General features: G+C 44.7%; 1 protein-coding gene and 1 non-coding gene across 2 annotated transcripts; one reads left to right on the forward strand and one right to left on the reverse strand.

Annotated features, from left to right (window-relative positions):
• The first annotated feature begins 4149 nt into the window (after window positions 1–4149).
• TRNAT-UGU (transfer RNA threonine (anticodon UGU)) lies at window positions 4150–4243 on the forward strand. Its single transcript has 2 exons — window positions 4150–4186; window positions 4208–4243. It is a non-coding gene; the product is annotated as a tRNA-Thr (tRNA).
• A 1906-nt stretch (window positions 4244–6149) lies between these two features.
• Window positions 6150–10353, reverse strand: LOC147008202 (anti-apoptotic protein NR13-like). Its single transcript, XM_085865345.1, has 3 exons — window positions 9685–10353; window positions 9232–9380; window positions 6150–8828 (listed from the first exon to the last, which is right to left on the reverse strand). Exons 1-2 carry the CDS (start codon window positions 10114–10116, stop codon window positions 9243–9245), a joined length of 570 nt encoding a protein of 189 aa, XP_085721471.1. The 5' UTR covers window positions 10117–10353; the 3' UTR covers window positions 6150–8828; window positions 9232–9242.
• Window positions 10354–17899: the final 7546 nt, after the last annotated feature.

Below are 17899 nucleotides of genomic sequence, written 5' to 3' on the forward strand. Positions count from 1 at the left end.
CTGAAATCTTTTTTTTTTCAGCACATTATTCGAGACTTGTATTAGTATTACAAAACATTGATAATTCCACAGATAAATCTCAAATGGTAAGAGGGATGAGACGTGTACTTTGGGTGATCTCGATGAAATGCACGAAGCTTGGTACTTGATGTCACCCTTGCCGTACACAACTGCAAGACTCAATTTCGCAGTCATTAATTAATTAACACATTTCAATAAAAGCAATTATTATAGTGATACATTGTCCATCAAATTATCAAATCATTAAAAGCTTAATGGAGAATATATAATCGATACATGTATATGATTCTAAATTCCTGGAATGAATTTCAATTAACTTTAAAGGAATATACTTCTTATAATTATTATTGTGACTGCAAAGTGTATCATCAATTGTGCATAAACTTAAACTGTATGTTCATTTGCCTTTCTAAAGCTTGGATAAATAATATCGTTTTGCAAGGCTCTTTTCCTGTGGCTCTGAGTGTCAACAAGTTGTTATATTTTTTAAAGAAACATTTAGCTTCGAAGTTCAATAAATTCTCAGAACAAAGCATATTTAATGTGCGACCATTAACAAAGATCCAAAAGTTGGATTTCACTTTTACAATTTCCTCCTATTGTCCTGCAAAGGACAATATCACATTTTAAAATTTGGAAATCTTCAATTCAAATTGATATTGGGATCAATTTATCTGTCATCAAGAGCATACGCCATCCTTATGGGGGGAATTGAGACGAGTCAGCCTTCACCAGGTGTTTCCTGGGAGCAGGGTCGTGACATGACGATACCTCATAGGCCGCCTCTCTGTTGAGATCTCGCCCGTCACTGGTAGTTTCGTCAGTCGTGGCGTACCCTTTGATGAAAGATGAAGACAGGCAGTCAAGACGAGACCACCAGTGTGGATAGACCGCTCTTTGTCTCAGGACTGTAACTATCAATCCTCCCAGGAAGTGTCATGCTCTGATTTCAGAAGAGATGTCCAATAACCCCAACTTGGGTTATTCAAGATCACAGACCTCCAATTTCATAATTATCATCATTATTAAGAATTATTTGAATGTCGGATTTAAAGGACATTAGTTTACAATTAAAATTAATTTTTTTACTCAATTTTGAATGCAATTTACATGGGGATTAGAAGCAGGATGAATGTACTCAAAGAGCACAGAGCCGATTAATAGAATCACATTAAATGTCGCACATGACAGCCCAGGCACGTCTTTAAACAAAAGAGCTGGCTGTCAGATGTTTAATTATATTAGCACACAGGAGTCGGGGTCATGCAGGAATTGGGAACGCATGGCACCACTCTGACTCATTTGAAAGGAAGCACATCATTTTCCCAGTGAATGACTAAAATATTCTCCTAAGTTGGACTAAAGGTAAGAAACTCCTGATTATAGTATGTTAACATTGTATAGTTTATTCAGGCAGAACAGAAATTTGTTTTATCCTGTAACTTATTGGATTTTTAGAATCAATTCTCACCAATTTAATTTATTTTAATTATGACAATTTGGTTAGGATGTAAAATGATTTCGAGTTACCCCAAATTTAAAATGTATTTATCAGTACCATTTGGTGCTTAATTTGTAATATATTAGAGTTCAGCCTTGAAAATAAACAATTGTGGAGGACATTGTGGAGAGTGGTGCTGCCAACTGGTCCACAGATTCACTGACTGATGCCAAGGGACTGCTGCTTGCCATCACCAGCACTGACTTCATTATGTCCCTGGTGATCACCAACAGTGCACTCTGCGACCTGAAAGGTTTCACCACCAGCCTTCAGGCAGAGGCCAAAGACAATGTTGATGCCAGTAATGAAATTAGTTGTGTGAAAGCATCTCTGCAAGATGTTCGAAACAACATTGATGACCATTACTCTCAATGGTTTCGTCAGGCAGAACAGATGTGTGAGGTGGTTGGTGTTACACCTTCCATGCCGAGACTCTGTAAACGCCAAAGAAACAGAGATAACACACCAGCTGAGAATCCAGCAGATTACTACAGGACAATTGTGGCTATTCCAATTCTAGATCATCTGATAGCTGAGCTCAATACGCGGTTCAGCTCCTTGCACCAGAAGGCAATGCAGGGACTCAACCTGATTCCATCCATCTTGGTCAATCTCACACCAGCAGAGAGGAAGAAGAGATTACTTGAAGCTGTTAACCTCTACCAAGATGATCTTCCATCCATTGGAAACATTAAGAGTGAGGTGCACAGCTGGATGGTAAAATGGGAAAAGAAGAATAAAGACCAGGGTCACACCAGCCTTCCAAGTACACTGGGCACTACCCTTTCCCAGACCTAAAGTTCCATGTTCCCGAACTTTAGGACCCTGCCCACCATCCTCTGTGCCCTGCCAGTGACATCCTGTTCAGTTGAAAGGTCATTCAGTGGGCTTAAGAGAATTAAAACCCCATGTAGGTCAACCATGGGGAATGAAAGACTGACTGGCCTGACACTGCTCCACATGCACAGAGACATCCATATGGACGATAACAGCAAAGTGATTGACACATTTGCACAGAGGAATCCAAGGAGGATGAAACGTGCAAATGTACTTGGAGATGCCAACACATGTGATTAAATTTATAACAGATTGTTGCTCACAAGTGCTTTTGCAAAAAAGAACAGATGGTGCTGTGAACATTTATTTTGCAATATCTGTTTTCTTCTGTGATCATCATAGAAATTGTTGAATGTATAAGTACAGGGACTGAGAAACTGTCATTAGATTAATGTAAGACACGGTATCTAAAGAGAACTCTTGATGATAATGAATTGATGATAGAAACAGTGTTCATAAAAAAAATATGTATAACTTGACCAGAGCTCCACGAAACACTGAGTAAAGGTAGTTGTATTCAAGTTGTTATATTTAACATAGTTGCTAGTATGTCAGAGAGGCGCAACCATCACTCAGGTCGGTCTCACTAGTCATGATATTTAAGATTGAAAGTTGAAGTTTATTGAATTCAAGCTATTTTATTTTTAGTTAAGCATTTAAATATCTAATTAATTAACTTTTACATCTTTTTGCACAAAACATGCAAATCAAAGAACATGCGAATGTGCATTTATTTGAAAGCTGCAATAAAGTTTTCATAATGTTCATGTGACTTAGATTTTCTGTTATTTGGAACCCCCCCCCACCCCCCTACCCAATTCCTGGATTTGCCCCTGTTAGGAACCCTTTTGGTTGTGTGGAGGACCCGGTCAAACACGTATGATGACAAAACCAACCAAGAGATAAATACTAAACACGGGTGTTCACTTTGACTTACGATTCAAACACCACATGGAGGGGAAGGGGTCCAAAGGGAAACAAGGGAGAACGGAGGGAAATGGAACATAACCAAACAAAATGGAGGTAAAGGAATGGGTGAAAATAAAATGGCGGGAAGGAAGAAGGTGAACACAAAATGGCGGGAAGGAAGAAGGTGAACACAAAATGGCGGGAAGGAAGAAGGTGAACATAAAATGGCGGGAAAGAAGAAGGTGAACACAAAATGGCGGGAAGGAAGAAGGTGAACATAAAATGGTGGGAAGGAAGAAGGTGAACACAAAATGGCGGGAAGGAAGAAGGTGAACATAAAATGGCGGGAAAGAAGAAGGTGAACACAAAATGGCGGGAAGGAAGAAGGTGAACACAAAATGGCGGGAAGGAAGAAGGTGAACACAAAATGGCGGGAAGGAAGAAGGTGAACACAAAATGGCGGGAAGGAAGAAGGTGAACATAAAATGGCGGGAAGGAAGAAGGTGAACACAAAATGGCGGGAAGAAAGAAGGTGAACATAAAATGGCGGGAAGGAAGAAGGTGAGCATAAAATGGCGGGAAGGAAGAAGGTGAACATAAAATGGTGGGAAGGAAGAAGGTGAAGATAAAATGGCAGGAAGGAAGAAGGTGAACATAAACCTTCTCCGTGTTCACCTGACGCAGGTGAATCATCGCGTGAGCACGTGCACAGAGAGCAAATGAGCGGAGCAATGCACACGTCACTTCTGGGTTCCGAGCACGTGGAGTCGTTGAGTCGTGGACCGGGGACGGCACACAGCAAGTTCGAGTTCGGGTTCCAGTTCGTTTTGTTCTGTAATCACCTCTTTATAAACTACGTCAACATGACTCTTAATCAACTTGGCTCTTTAGCTCAGTCGGTAGAGCACTGGTCTTGTAACCTAGTAAACTGGTCTTGTAAACCAGTGGTCGTGAGTTCGAATCTCACAAGGGCCTATGTCTTTTTTTTGTTGGTGACGTCACGCAGCAGGAACATTGAATGTGTCCATTTGTTATATTTATTGTTATATATTATTATAAATTATAATTTGTTATATTTATTAAATATATATATATATATATATATATATGTTATATATATATATAATATTATAATTCATTCTCTCTTTGTATTTTACCAGCAGGGGTATCAGACCGTATCAAATGCTCGAGATCCCTCCAGAGAGACCGCCCTGATCTCATGTCTGCCAATGAGGGTCTCCACCCGTTGCTGGAACAGCAGAAACAGCACGTCCGAGCTAACAACGACCGGGTCTGAATCCCATCTTATGATCTGACATCAGGCCGTTGGACAAAAGGATTTGACGTCGACTGCAGTGACACAGATTCCATGACCTTGTCTCTGATTGGAAGCAAGCTCATCATCCTGCGGTTAAGAGGTCCCGTTTGTGTGTAACAGCACCCAGAACGACTCCGATCTCATTTACATCAATCTCCGTGAAACGTTGGAGCAGATCATTTCCCATCGTGTGACGGCCCAGGAAGAGGAACATAAAATCCTGAAAACTTACTTCATCCATTATTCCAGGTCCCCTGCCAAATGTTGTAATGACTTCGATCTCCAGGGTGATTTGGCATTCCTGCGGTATTCCGCATCGTATCTCCGACCATTTAAAGAGATTCCCCTCTTGGAATCCTTCCAAGGCCAAACTGGACCAGATTTTATAGCCACTGCTCCGAGGAAGTGAGGGAAGAGCTTGCTCATGAAAACGTTGGGAATTTTAATGGAAATACATTGGAGTCAAAAGCAGAGTCTCCGCAAGGTACGTGTGTGCCCCCCCTCCCCTGCAAAACCTCATGTGGGGGGGGGCTTTCTATCGGATGGTGAATAATATGGTGAGACCTTCAAGTGAAGAATCGATTCATGTCTCGTCCCCGGAGGGGGTTAGTGAAGTACAGGATTAGAATGACCAGCTGTGTGTGTGTACCTGTCTTTCCATACCATCATGGGTAGTGTATTGTCATACCTGGATGCCTGAACCGATTGTAACCAAACTTGGTGGGAGAGTAGGATGGGTCAACCAAACATGTGCCCAACTGTTATGGATGTAAATTAATCATATATTCACCGAGGGGATGTAGATGGATGTTCAACGGGCGTCCCAACTGCCAGCATTCATTGGTGGAGGTCAAATATCTCACGGTGTCTTGCGCGAAGAGCAGGCAAGCTATCGCCGGCACCCTAAACAAATTCCAAATTCCTGCCCTCAGCAGCACAGGGCATTGTATCAGCGGCACAGCCTCGTCCTCAGCCAATGATGTTTGTCCGCAGTCACGACCCAGCTATGATGTCACCAAGTTTGAATGTAAAACATATTGTCGTGTCCGCGGCCGATGAACACCAGGCTTGGATGAAGAGACGAACGGTTTTAAGTCCGAGGTAAACAGCCGGAATTCTTGGTGGTTATGACACGCGCGGAATTGAAAGCAGAGAAGGCGCTTACCTGAAACGGAAGCACACGGGTTTATTCTCGAACCCACAACGAATAAACGAACACAAGGTGAAAATGAAAGGTGCGGTGAAATTAAATCCGAATTTGAGACGTCGAACGAAAACTAAATCAGTCCAGAGACGTGTCCACTCCACACAGACAAGGGGAAAGATAAAATAAAAGAAAATCCTCCCCAGTCATGCCGGCACTCAGCTTCGCGTCCAGATCCAGAATTGGCCTTTGGGAGCTTGGTGGTAGTTGAACCTCGAAGTGACCGCACAGGAAGCTCACAAGATAACAAGGACAAGGGAATCCAACACAGGTGGAGGCCATTCAGCCCATCATGCCTCCGCGAGCACCACACCAACCCAAGATCATTTTAATTAATGAAAGAAAAAAAAAAAGAATACAGTTTTGTATTTTTTATTTTGTTGTTGTTTTTGTTGTTATTGTTGTAATTTTTTTCTTTTCTTTTCTTCCCCTCGGAGAGGCGGCATGGGCTTGGTTAAAAACACACACTTAACAAGACCCCCACCAACAGCACTCCGTACACAATCACCCATCAATACTCAAACTACCCAAAAATTTTATCAACATCCCCACACCCCTCCATCTCCATAACTTCCAGGTACCTATATGATTCTAATTTAAACTTATCTACTGTTTCTGCTGCCACTACCTTTCTAGGGAGACCATTCCATGTGTTGACTACTCTCTGAGTGAAAGATCCTCTGTCTTACTACCGTTTTAACTCTCCTCTTCTTTACTCTCAGACTATGGACCCTGGTTCTATCACTGTTGACTCTGTTAAATAATTAATCTTCCCTTATTTTATCTCTACCTTTCATTATCTTAAACATCTCGATGATATCTCCTCATAACCGCCTCCTTTCTGGTGTATAAAGCCCTGTCTCCTTCAGCCACTCCTCATAGCTGAGTCTCGCTCGGCCCAGAATCAATCTCGTAACCCTGCGCTGAACCCTCTCTATGGCATCGATGTCCTTCCTGAGTTGTGCTGACCAGAACTACACGCAATATTCTAGATGTGGCCCTCACTAAATTCCTGTGCAATGTCAACACCACTTCTTTTGATTTATAATTGATCCCCCTCCTTATACAACCTAAAACCCTGTTTGCTTTACCTATAGCTGCCTGTTACTGTGCTACCTGCTTACCTCCCGTGTCTGTTACCACCCCCAGATCCTTCTCATGTCCAGATTGATACCACCTGATCCAGATCCCTTACATCCTGTGATCTCTGTTTTCATTGTTCTTTCCCATCCCCAACACCTTACACTTGCTCAGGTTAAATTGCATCTGCCAATCTTTTACTCAATCTATTCAAGTATCAATACTTTCCTGAATCTGATCACCACCCACTCTGCTATCCACCTGACCTCCAAGCTTTGTGTCATCTACAAATTTGGAAAGCTTACTCTTTACCCCTCTATCCAAATCGTTGATGTAAATATTGAATGGTAATGGTCCGAGTACTGATCCCTGAGGTACCTCGCTCCTTACGTCCTCCCAGCAAGACATCCTCCCACTCACAGCCACTCTTTACTTCCTATCACAAATCCAGTTTGCAATCCAATTGGCTACCTGACCAACCACTCCACAAGCCCTCACTTTGGCTAACACCCTCCGATGTGGTACCTTATCAAATACCTTCTTAAACTCTAGACATACAACGTCCACAACCTTTCCCTGATCCACCCAATCAGACACTGCTTCATAGAACTCCAAAAGATTTGTTCAACAGGAACTACCTTTGGTAAACCCATGCTGACAACCTGTAATTAGTTTGTATTTATTTAAATGGGTCCTCACCCGGTCTTTAATTAATGTCTCCAACACCTTCCCCACAACTGGTCAAACGAACAGGTCTATAGTTTCCCAATTCTTCTCTGGATCCTTTCTTAAATCATGGTGTTACATTTGCTCCTCTCCAATCCTCCGGTACCTGTCCTGACTCCAGAGAGCTATTCAAAATATCCATTCACATCTGGCTAACTGGCTCAGCCACCTCCCTCAATATTCGCGGGTGCATATTATCTCGACTCGGAGCCTTATCTACTCTTAGATTACTGAGCTGTTCCTTTACTTCCTCCACTCCAACCTCGATCTTCTGTAAAAGCCCTTCCTCACCTCCTCGATCGATACTCTCAGCTATTGGCAATTCTCCTGACTGTTCTTGTGTAAAAGTTGAAGAAAAATACCTGTTCAATAAGCCTGCCATCTCACTTTCATTACCAACCACCCTCAAACCCTCTGCCTGACGTCACCCCAACCAATCATTAAGCTCGGGGGCGTGGCCTGCTGATTATGATTCCTGGTCTGCTCAGGAATGTTCAGGTCCTGTGGGAAGTCGGGTCGGTTGTTGTCGTTGTTGTAAAAACGAGGTTCTTTATGGCCGGCCTTGTGTAATGTAAAAACGCAGGAAAAGGTCACAGGGTGCAATCACATACTGGGAGAAACTAGCCTTAGACCCTACCGAGTTAACACCACCCCGTGTGGTGACACGTAAGCAATCTTTAGCTCACAGTTTTCCCAACTTAAATTACATCGAGAAGCCTCCGACCCGTCCACGGACCATGCTCCACTACGCAATCCGATCTTCACTGGGGGATTCCTCCAACTACCCCCCACAAACGTAACAATATATTCATGCTCCACCTCATGCACATTCATGTTTTGCCTCATGCATGTTTCTGCTCCGCCAATGTCACGTCATCTCAGCTGCAAGCAAGTGAGAGCGGCGCTGCCTGTCCGGCAGGTGGTGTGGTTGTATGTGGAGAAGGCACAGTTTTTCCCGTCGCACTTGGAGTGATTTAAACTTCTACAACAGTTGGTTAACTTGCCTGTAGCATTCTCTATTCAAGAATCAGGACACGTAGGCCGTTCTAGGATACCCGCCACCTCGTGCTGCACACGAACAAAGACGACGCATGTTTGAATGTTCTATCTCAGTGAGTTTATTAGTTCCATTTCAACTGGATCAGAGTGAAGCTTCTTCCGCATCTTTTGCGCTTTATCACACGGACACACCATATTCTTCTCTCCACTCTTCCAGAATGCACTCTTCTGATCTATGGAGAGTGGCATTGGGAATGAACAAAGGAAAGGGTTAAACTGTGTCCAGCAGCCATGGCAATGTAATGAGCTGTGATTCTTCAACGGTGGATGGTGGAGGCAGACGGTGCAATACGTCTTTCATCATTCATCTTCTGCCTTATCTTTACTCTTCAATGGAAATAGGCCACTGTGACTACAGCTACTACTACCACCACCGGTACTCCATTACTCCGACCATCATGACTTCGAACATGACGACTACCACTTGTACGAACATTACTTTTACCACCACCAAAGCCACCACGACTGCGAACATTACTTCCACCATCACTATTACTAACATTACGACTCCCACTTGTACTGAGATAACACGTTCGGTAGTTAAACCTTCCACGTGGTACTCGAGCATCAGGTTACCTCAAAGTATCTCAATGACGATTCTGGAAGATGCGATGTCGACCAAACCAAACAATGGAGGCCAGCATTCCAAAGAAGACCGCAGCACAGACCCATGGGGTCATCAAGGAACGCAGCGATCTTGGTTTGTGCCTTCGCACAAAATCTTCCTGGAGGGACACACACAGAAAGCCTTCAGTTGAGGTAAACTCCCGCCATTTAACTATTACATCCACAGGACACGTTTGAGAGATACAGGTGCACGACCAAGACGAAACGTCATCGCTCCGTGGCGGTACCCCAGCCCCGAACTCGAACCCCGCTATTCGAGGACAGCCCGGATCGAACCGTCTTCAGGATCCCCACCAACACAGCGCGCTCTCTCAAACAGCTCGTGCGGAACGACTAAAGGACTAGTGGGACCCAGGCTCCCGATCTAGGGACTGGACCCACAACACCGGCTCGAGGACTCACCCAACCGCCTCGTTCTCGAATCCAGTCCCCAAAGTGCTCCACCACGAATTGGCTCATCTCGAGGGACAACACCTCGGCTCGTTCATCCACCGTCCCGAACTTGTCGTCCATTTCCTGAGCGACCATGGCCAACAGGACGATGACGGCGACGAGGCGTCCCCAGTTCACCTGGCCGTCGGAGAACACCGCTTCCGCCACGCGGGTCACCGTTCCCGCCACCGAGCCCGCGTTACTCAAACCGCGGCGGTTCGGGTCCAGCCGTGCCACCGTTTCCCAGTAGGCCTCACGGTGTTCGTTAAACATCTCGTCACCGAGCCGGATGAGGATTGCTTCCGCTTGGTTGAGGGGCTGCAGCACGTCCGGTGCCACACGGTGCACCACGTAGGCCTTGGTCAACGCCATGGTCTCTTGCATGAGCAGATCGTCTTCCATCGTGAAACACCCGGAATGACTTACCGGAGGGAACCCAAACCTCGAGCAGCCTCGATCGATCAGGCCAACACAGCGTCGGGATTCTTCTTCTTCCTCTTCACTTCCATCAATTTTGCGATCGTTGTTGTTTCACGACCCGTTGTTTTTAAAATTTCCTTCCACGCGGTTAAATTACACTTCAACACCAAATTAACACTTCACACACTACATAGATATATTTTATGAAACAACAACTCTCAGCGATTACTCACAACGAAGCGAGGCCTCGGTAGGCGGGGCTAATATTATACAAGTGATTCTTCTTCTTCAAATTATTCGGCTTCTGTTGTTGTTGTTGTTGTTGTTGTTTCAGATCGTGTTTCCTTCGAAGCATATTTATCAACATTCACTGAAAACACAAAGCATGAAATAATTTAAATAATATTGGTTCATGTTTGTGGTGTATGTTCGTTCAAAGTATACATATATATTTTTTTGCGAACGTTGGCTCGAAGAGAGCTCCGTGTTCTTCTTCTTCTTCTTCTTCTTCTTCTTCTTCTTCTTCTTCTTCTTCTTCTTCTTCTTCTTCTTCTTCTTCTTCTTCTTCTTCTTCTTCTTCTTCTTCTTCTTCTTCTTCTTCTTCTTCTTCTTCTTCTTCTTTTTGTTCTTCTGGAGAAGACTAAACCTTTTGGACGCGGCTCTTGGACACATTTGTCCTTTTTTTTAGTTGTTTTTTTGTACACCTTGTCGAGGCTCATGTGAAAGCGAACACACAACGCACAGCAAGGGGGGCATGAGACAAGAGGGGAGGGAGTGGGAGGGACAAAACAGTGGGGAACAGAGACATTAGGAGATATATGGAAGGGAGAGGGATGGGGCAGGGAACATGGGGAATACAAGATGGACATTACAGGGACTTTCAGGAAGGAAAGCAGGGAATTTGAAGGAGGTGGGCTTGGGTGGATTATCGGGGGTAGAAAAGATCGAGGATTTGGATGGGGGATGATAAGAGGTGGTGGCGAACAGCTGTTTTGAAGGCCTGGAGGGAAGAATGGGAATGAACAGAGTGAGGGACTTTATTCCAAAGGCGGGAAAAAAGAGGAATGAAAGAGTGAAGATGAGCAGTGATTCGTGATTTGGGTAGTTTTACCAGAAGGGGGTTGTTGGCGGACCTTGAGCGCCCTGTGGAAATGTGGTGGGGACAAATCGTAGAGAGTGCAGAGGGGGGGGGGGCGAGGCGGAAGATAGGAGACGGAAGAAGACAGAAAGACCACCGACCAACCTGCGTTGATTGAGTGAGAGGCCCAAAGAGTCAGCCTCATTGCGGGAGACTCAGCCTCATACGGCTCGGATTTCCTGTCTGGCATTGAGGACCTCCATCCATTGTTGTGAGAGCAGAAGCACCATATCCAGGGTCGAGTGACCTGGTCTGAAACCAAATTGATGATCGGAAATGAAGCCATTGGAGAAGAGGAAGGATTTGATGTCTGAAGCGATGATGGATTCCATAACCTGGCTGATGATTGGGAGAAGGCTGATTGGTCTGTAGTTGCAGGGATCTGTTTTTGCACCTTTTTTATGCAGGGCAGTGATGTTTGCTGATTTCCAAGCAGATGGCAGATGACCTTGGGCAAATGAGAGGGTGAATAGAACAGATAGAGGGTGAGCAAGAGCAGAAGAGCAGGCTTTGAGGACACGTGGGCTGATGCCGTCTGGACCGGTTGCAGAATCTGAGTCGAGGTTCCACAGCAAGCTCTCCACCTTGTCAGGAGAAAAGGACACAGAGTCCAGGGACAGTTGGGTGCGACTGGGTAAGGTGGGTAGAGAAAGTGATGGGTTTAGGACACAAGATTTAGCTCCAAACACCGAGTTTAGACATTCAGCTTTATCACGTGTGGAATCAGCGTGTGGAGTATCACGTGTGGAGTACCATTGGTTGAGATCCGGGTTGAGAAGTTGACCGATTGAGTCAGTCCCAATGAGTCACAGAAAGCTTTTGCTGAGGTGCCATGACAGGTGAGAGAGGTACCCACACCTAGCCAACTGGCATGATGACAATTGAAGTCACCACATGTGAGGAAGAGAGAGTTTGGATGAGAAGATAGAAGATGGTCCATGTTTTCGGATAGTGAGGTGTAGATTGAGTCATCACTATTTGGTAGACGGTACAGTACACATATAAACATGAGCTGGGAGTGGAGGGGAAGCCGTAGCCAGAGGTATTCCTGGGGGTGTGGGCGAGTGAGGGCAGTGCATGGAGAGTGAGAAATAGAGTCTGTCATGAAGAGAGCAACTCCTCCACCAGGACGAGGCTCAGGTCTGTCATTCCATAGGAGGGAGTAACCAGGGAGAGATACTTGGGAGTCGGAGATGTCTTGGGGGAGGAAAGTTTCTGTTAGGCAGATTATGTCTGGTTTGTTAGTGGCAACCTGTATGGAAAGATCTGAAAGGTTTGAGCGAAGATCCAGGATATTTGGGAATGTAATGTTTAATCGTGCTAGGTATGTAATGTTTAATCGTGCTGGGTATGCAATGTTTAATCGTGCTGGGAATGTAATATTTAATCGTGCTGGGTATGTAATGTTTAATCGTGCTGGGTATGTAATATTTAATCGTGCTGGGTGTGTAATGTTTAATCGTGATGAGTATGTAATGTTTAATCGTGCTGGGTATGTAATGTTTAATCGTGCTTGGTATGTAATGTTTAATCGTGCTGTGAATGTAATGTTTATTCGTGCTGGGTATGTAATGTTTAATCGTGCTGGGAATGTAATTTTTAATCGTGCTGGGTGTGTAATGTTTAATCGTGCTGGGAATGTAATTTTTAATCGTGCTGGGTATGTAATGTTTACTCGTGCTGGGTATGTAATGTTTAATCGTGCTGGGTATGTAATGTTTGATCGTGCTGGGTATGTAATGTTTAATCGTGCTGGGTATGTAATGTTTGATCGTGCTGGGTATGTAATGTTTAATCGTGCTGGGTATGTAATGTTTAATCGTGCTGGGTATGTAATGTTTAATCGTGCTGGGTATGTAATGTTTAATCGTGCTGGGTATGTAATGTTTAATCGTGCTGGGTATGTAATGTTTAATCGTGCCGAGAATGTAATTTTTAATCGTGTTGGGTATGTAATGTTTAATCTTGCTGGGTATGTAATTTTTAATCGTGCTGGTATGTAATTTTTAATCGTGCTGGGTATGTAATGTTTGATCGTGCTGGGTATGTAATGTTTAATCGTGCTGGGAGTGTAATGTTTAATCGTGCTGGGTATGTAATGCTTAATCTTGCTGGGTATGTAATGTTTAATCGTGCTGGGTATGCAACGTTTGCTATATAAGACATCATTGTGAGTATTATCAGGAGTGATAGGACGATGTGGTTTGTAAGATTCCCGTTACAATGGTTCTCCTTTCCTTTTCCGTAGGTGTTGATTACAGGGTAAAGATGGTAGAAATTGGTGGAAAGAGGATGAAGTTCGAGATCTGGTGAGTATCAGTGTGAGAGGTGATGTTGATTTGTACTGACTTCGTGCAGGGATATTGATAGTGTTGCGGGCCGGGGGGTCGGGTGAGAAGACTACAAGGGGGAAAAGCTATCTCGGCTCCCACCAGACTCCCTAGAATTGTAGGCCGTCACACACGGATAATTCCGTGACACGGTGGGTCGCTTAACCGACCGTTGATGCCAATAACTCAACCACATGACCTCGGGTCCTCCCGTCTATAGGTTGACCGGGTTACCTAATTAATCACGTGATTTAATTAGCAGGGAACATGCCCTCGGTACACCTTGTCCGAACCGGATCACTTTTCCGGATCGGATGCAGCCGAGCGACACTGCCAAGGATGTATCGGCTGAGAGGAACGGATTGTAGGGACTAAAGTCCCGGCTAAGCTGAGATTCGGACTATGCTGCACCAACGGCCATCCACGGCCGCCAGCGAGGATCGAAGGTACAATGTTATGGGGAACCCATGCACAGACAGTAAGATGTGTCCATTTGTGCCCCGCTCTGTTCGATAACAAAGTGTCGTGAGCGGCGCACGGGTCTGCCTTCGAGCACATTCCGCTCCATTCCTTAACCGAGTCTCCCCATCAATGAATACTCTGTTCCAGCTCGGCCATGCGGACTCCTACCCGCTCTTTCATGGCAGCCACTTGTATCCGTCTAACTGGGGAAACCCCAAGGTACCAATATTACAATCTGTCATGATTGTGAACCCTTGGAGGATAAGACTAGAGAGGGAGACCAAGAATCACCTGCATGGCCATTATAAAGCAGTGGCCTGGACCGAGCTGTGTAGAATGTTGAAGCTTGCGGACATGCTTACGCCTTGATCCATGGTATCCAACCTCCTGGATGAAGGTAACACCTGACCTACTCCAAACTCTTAATCTAAATCTCTTGTTAACTGATCACCTGTCTTTCCATCCACGACTCTTCCCAGGAAACTTTTCCCCATGCCAACTACTCCCTTCATCAAAACGAAACCCACGACCTCAGTTATGTTGAAAAGCTCTTTCTTTAACTTGGACTTGTGCCCTTGGGTCCTCTTTTTGTCAGTGTACAACTGAAAGTGGGACAGAGGAGTAACAGGTGGACCCAATAAGCAAGAGAATGAAGGAACAGCAAAAGAAGAGAAAAAGGAAGGGATGAAACAATAAGCTGTAAGTGTTTTTGGCTTAGTTAGGGTTAATGGGGCAAGAAAAGATCACGAGTAGGGATGGAGGTGTTGGTGTGCACCACCTACGTTTGAAGCCAAAGACGGAAGAGTGGGATTGAACCTTCTCAGGAAGATTGTTCCACAGACTTGAGAAAAAAAAAGAACGAACTAGTGCAGGTGTGTGGGGAGCATGGATTTTTGGGAATTTAACCAGGAGGAGATTACTGTAAGAACACACACGTACTCATGGACTTGCTCGGGCGGGTCGGAGGAGTCAGAGAGCAGAGGGAGGTGGTAAAAACCAGAGAGGACATCGACCAAGCTGTTGCCACGAGGTGGAGCCCTGTTCTTCCTCATCTTACCTCGTCGTCATAACTTAGAGCCCTCGATCTTGGAATCAATCGAGGATCCTCCGTAGGCCTTGTCGGTCAACCATTCGGACCTGCATCACGTTCTTATCTCAACACAAACCTGGAGCTGTGAGGGAACCTTGAGCATCCCTCGTGTCAAGAGGCCCCTTAATCGTGGTTTTGGGTTTGTGATGGGAGATGAATCGCAAACTAATGAGCTCTTGTATCCATCTGAAAGAATGGCCGAATGGACCAGAATCTACCTGGACCTGTTAGCAGTCGGAGTGCCACCATTACCTTGGAGATAACCGGAGTCAAGGGCATTGTGCTTGTGTATGATGTCACCAACAACAGAAGTTTCGAGAAAATCAGCAAATGATCAACTTCAATACATTCACCAGGTCAGTCATTGTCGGGAGAATGTAAGACTCTGGGACTTGTTTAATGTCTCGTCTCACGAAGGTGCGAGGCACCTGGTGGGAGTGTGCGTGCGCGTGGTCTGTGCTCGGGGGTTTCATTGTCACGATGCATGAAGGGCTCGGTCTGCCAGGGAAAATCTCAATAACTCACCATCAAAGGAGACTAAACCTGATGTACCCCTGCACAAGATGATCCACTGAAAAAGTATTCTCCTTCAGGACAATGCACCTAGGTTCACAACTCCATAACTGTCAGGGTGGCCCTGAGGGACTGCGGATCTCATCCACAAAATCCTCATCATCTGGCTTCATCCAACTTCTCTTAGTTTACAGACATATGTCGTTCTAGAAACTCCCAAAGTATCCAGGTCATGTGATGTGCAATCATTGCAATGGATTGATCAGAGTCCAAGGGTGCTGTGTTTAATTATTAATTTTTGGCTCTGTCCCTCCTTCCTGCACAGCATGAGCTTTCTCTCGTGGCCCTTCATGCACCGAGTTATTTTACTTTTCTGCTGTACTTGCTTCTCATTGAGCTCACCTTGTCCTCAACCGAGCGTTTGCAAAAATATATTGTTGCAGGCCGGGAGTCGGGTGAGAAGACCACTAGGTGGAGGAAGCGATCTCTGTTCCCACCAGACTCCCCGGAATTGTAGGCCGTCACACACGGATAATTCCGTGACGCCGCGGGTCGCTTAACCGACCGTAGAGGCCAATAACTCAACCATGTGACCTTGGGTCCTCCCGTCTATGGGTTAATTGGGTTACCGACTTCACCGTGTGGTATAATTACCGGGGAACACACCCTCGGTACGCCTTGTCCGAACTGGATCACTCTACCCAGTCTACCAGATCGGATACAGCCGAGCGACACTGCCAAGGACGTACCGGCTCAAAGGAACGGATCGCTGGGAATAAAGTCCTGGCTAAACTAGGATTCGGACCATGCTGGATCAATGAAAGAAACCACAAAGACGAGCTGGGAACATTCCTTATGATAATTTATTAACAGTCAACTTATAAAAGGGGACACAGAGCAGACTTAATGCGAAATTAATAACAATAATAATGACGATCTTCTGCAGTCTTTCTGAGGCAGACAGGCACCAGGACGCAGACATACACACACACACACACACACACACACAAAACCCGATGAAGAGGGAGTTTAGAACCAGGAATTGGGAACCGTAAAGGAGGAGCTTGAGTCGAGAAGGGGTGGAGTCCAGAGTGTGAGGACGGAGTAGTCGGCTAATAGGCTAAAAGTTTTATATATATATATATATATATATATATATATATATATATATATATATATATATATATATATATATATATATATATAATTTATATCGATATATAGTCGTGTTCAAACGTTGTGCAGGACCGCATGGCACCGAAGTGCTGTGATACAGGCAATTGGTACCATGAGTTTTGTAGTTTTTTTCTCGAATGGATCTGGGATAAAGGTGCGTCCACCCACCTCATCCTTTCTTTGGTATTTGACCTTTTTTACCCCGTCTCAGGGCACCAGGGTGTGGGCCCAAAAATGTTCCTGCTCTCGAAACTTCTTGCCACGTGGTGATCATAACTACCAAGTTTGAGGAATTTCTGCACAACCGTTTAGGAAGAGACGGACTGAGCAGATTACAATATCCCCCCCCCCCCGTTTAGAAATACATAATAAAATTAAAAAAGCATGGGGGATAAAACTTCAAAATTTAAAAATCTTCCAGGAAAGCCGTTCATGAAACTTTACATCCATTTCAGGCAAAGGATTGGCTCATGTAACTCAGATTCACACGCCGTCAAGAAATGAACGTCCTCACGACAATTCACCGACTGATGTTTGTGGGTTTGTATTCCACATGTGGCCCTCACTAAATACCTCCACAATGTTCACACCACCTCTTTTGATTTATAAAATTGACCCCCCATCAAATAAAACCACAGTCTGACCGATGGCTGCCTCGTCCTCTCTGTTTCCCACGACAAACCTCAAAAAATAAAACATGAGGTCCCACAGAGGTTTGAACTCAGATGGCCAGAGTAAGAGTCCAGAGTGTTAACCATGACACCGTGGGAACTTTATATTTACCAGAAAGATGACAATAATCCATAACTATGACCTCTCCCTCTATTTTATCCTCACAAATATGACAGACACTGTTCTTCCTAAATTCCATTTTCTCTCCCTTTGTTAATGACATTGGTTTACAGGTTTCACCATTATTTCTCTTGGTCTCATTCAGTCTTTTTTCCAATAGTCTTATAAACTCTTCCGAGGCATCTTCTCCTCTATAAAGTTCTAACTTGTATTTATCACCAACAGATGATTTGATTTAATAACAGAAACCACAAGGAGAATGTT

Source organism: Eptatretus burgeri, chromosome 21 (genome assembly GCF_056783735.1).
Source record: "Eptatretus burgeri isolate ZD-2024b chromosome 21, Ebu_testis_v1, whole genome shotgun sequence".
In the NCBI taxonomy this organism is placed as follows: Eukaryota; Metazoa; Chordata; class Myxini; order Myxiniformes; family Myxinidae; genus Eptatretus; species Eptatretus burgeri.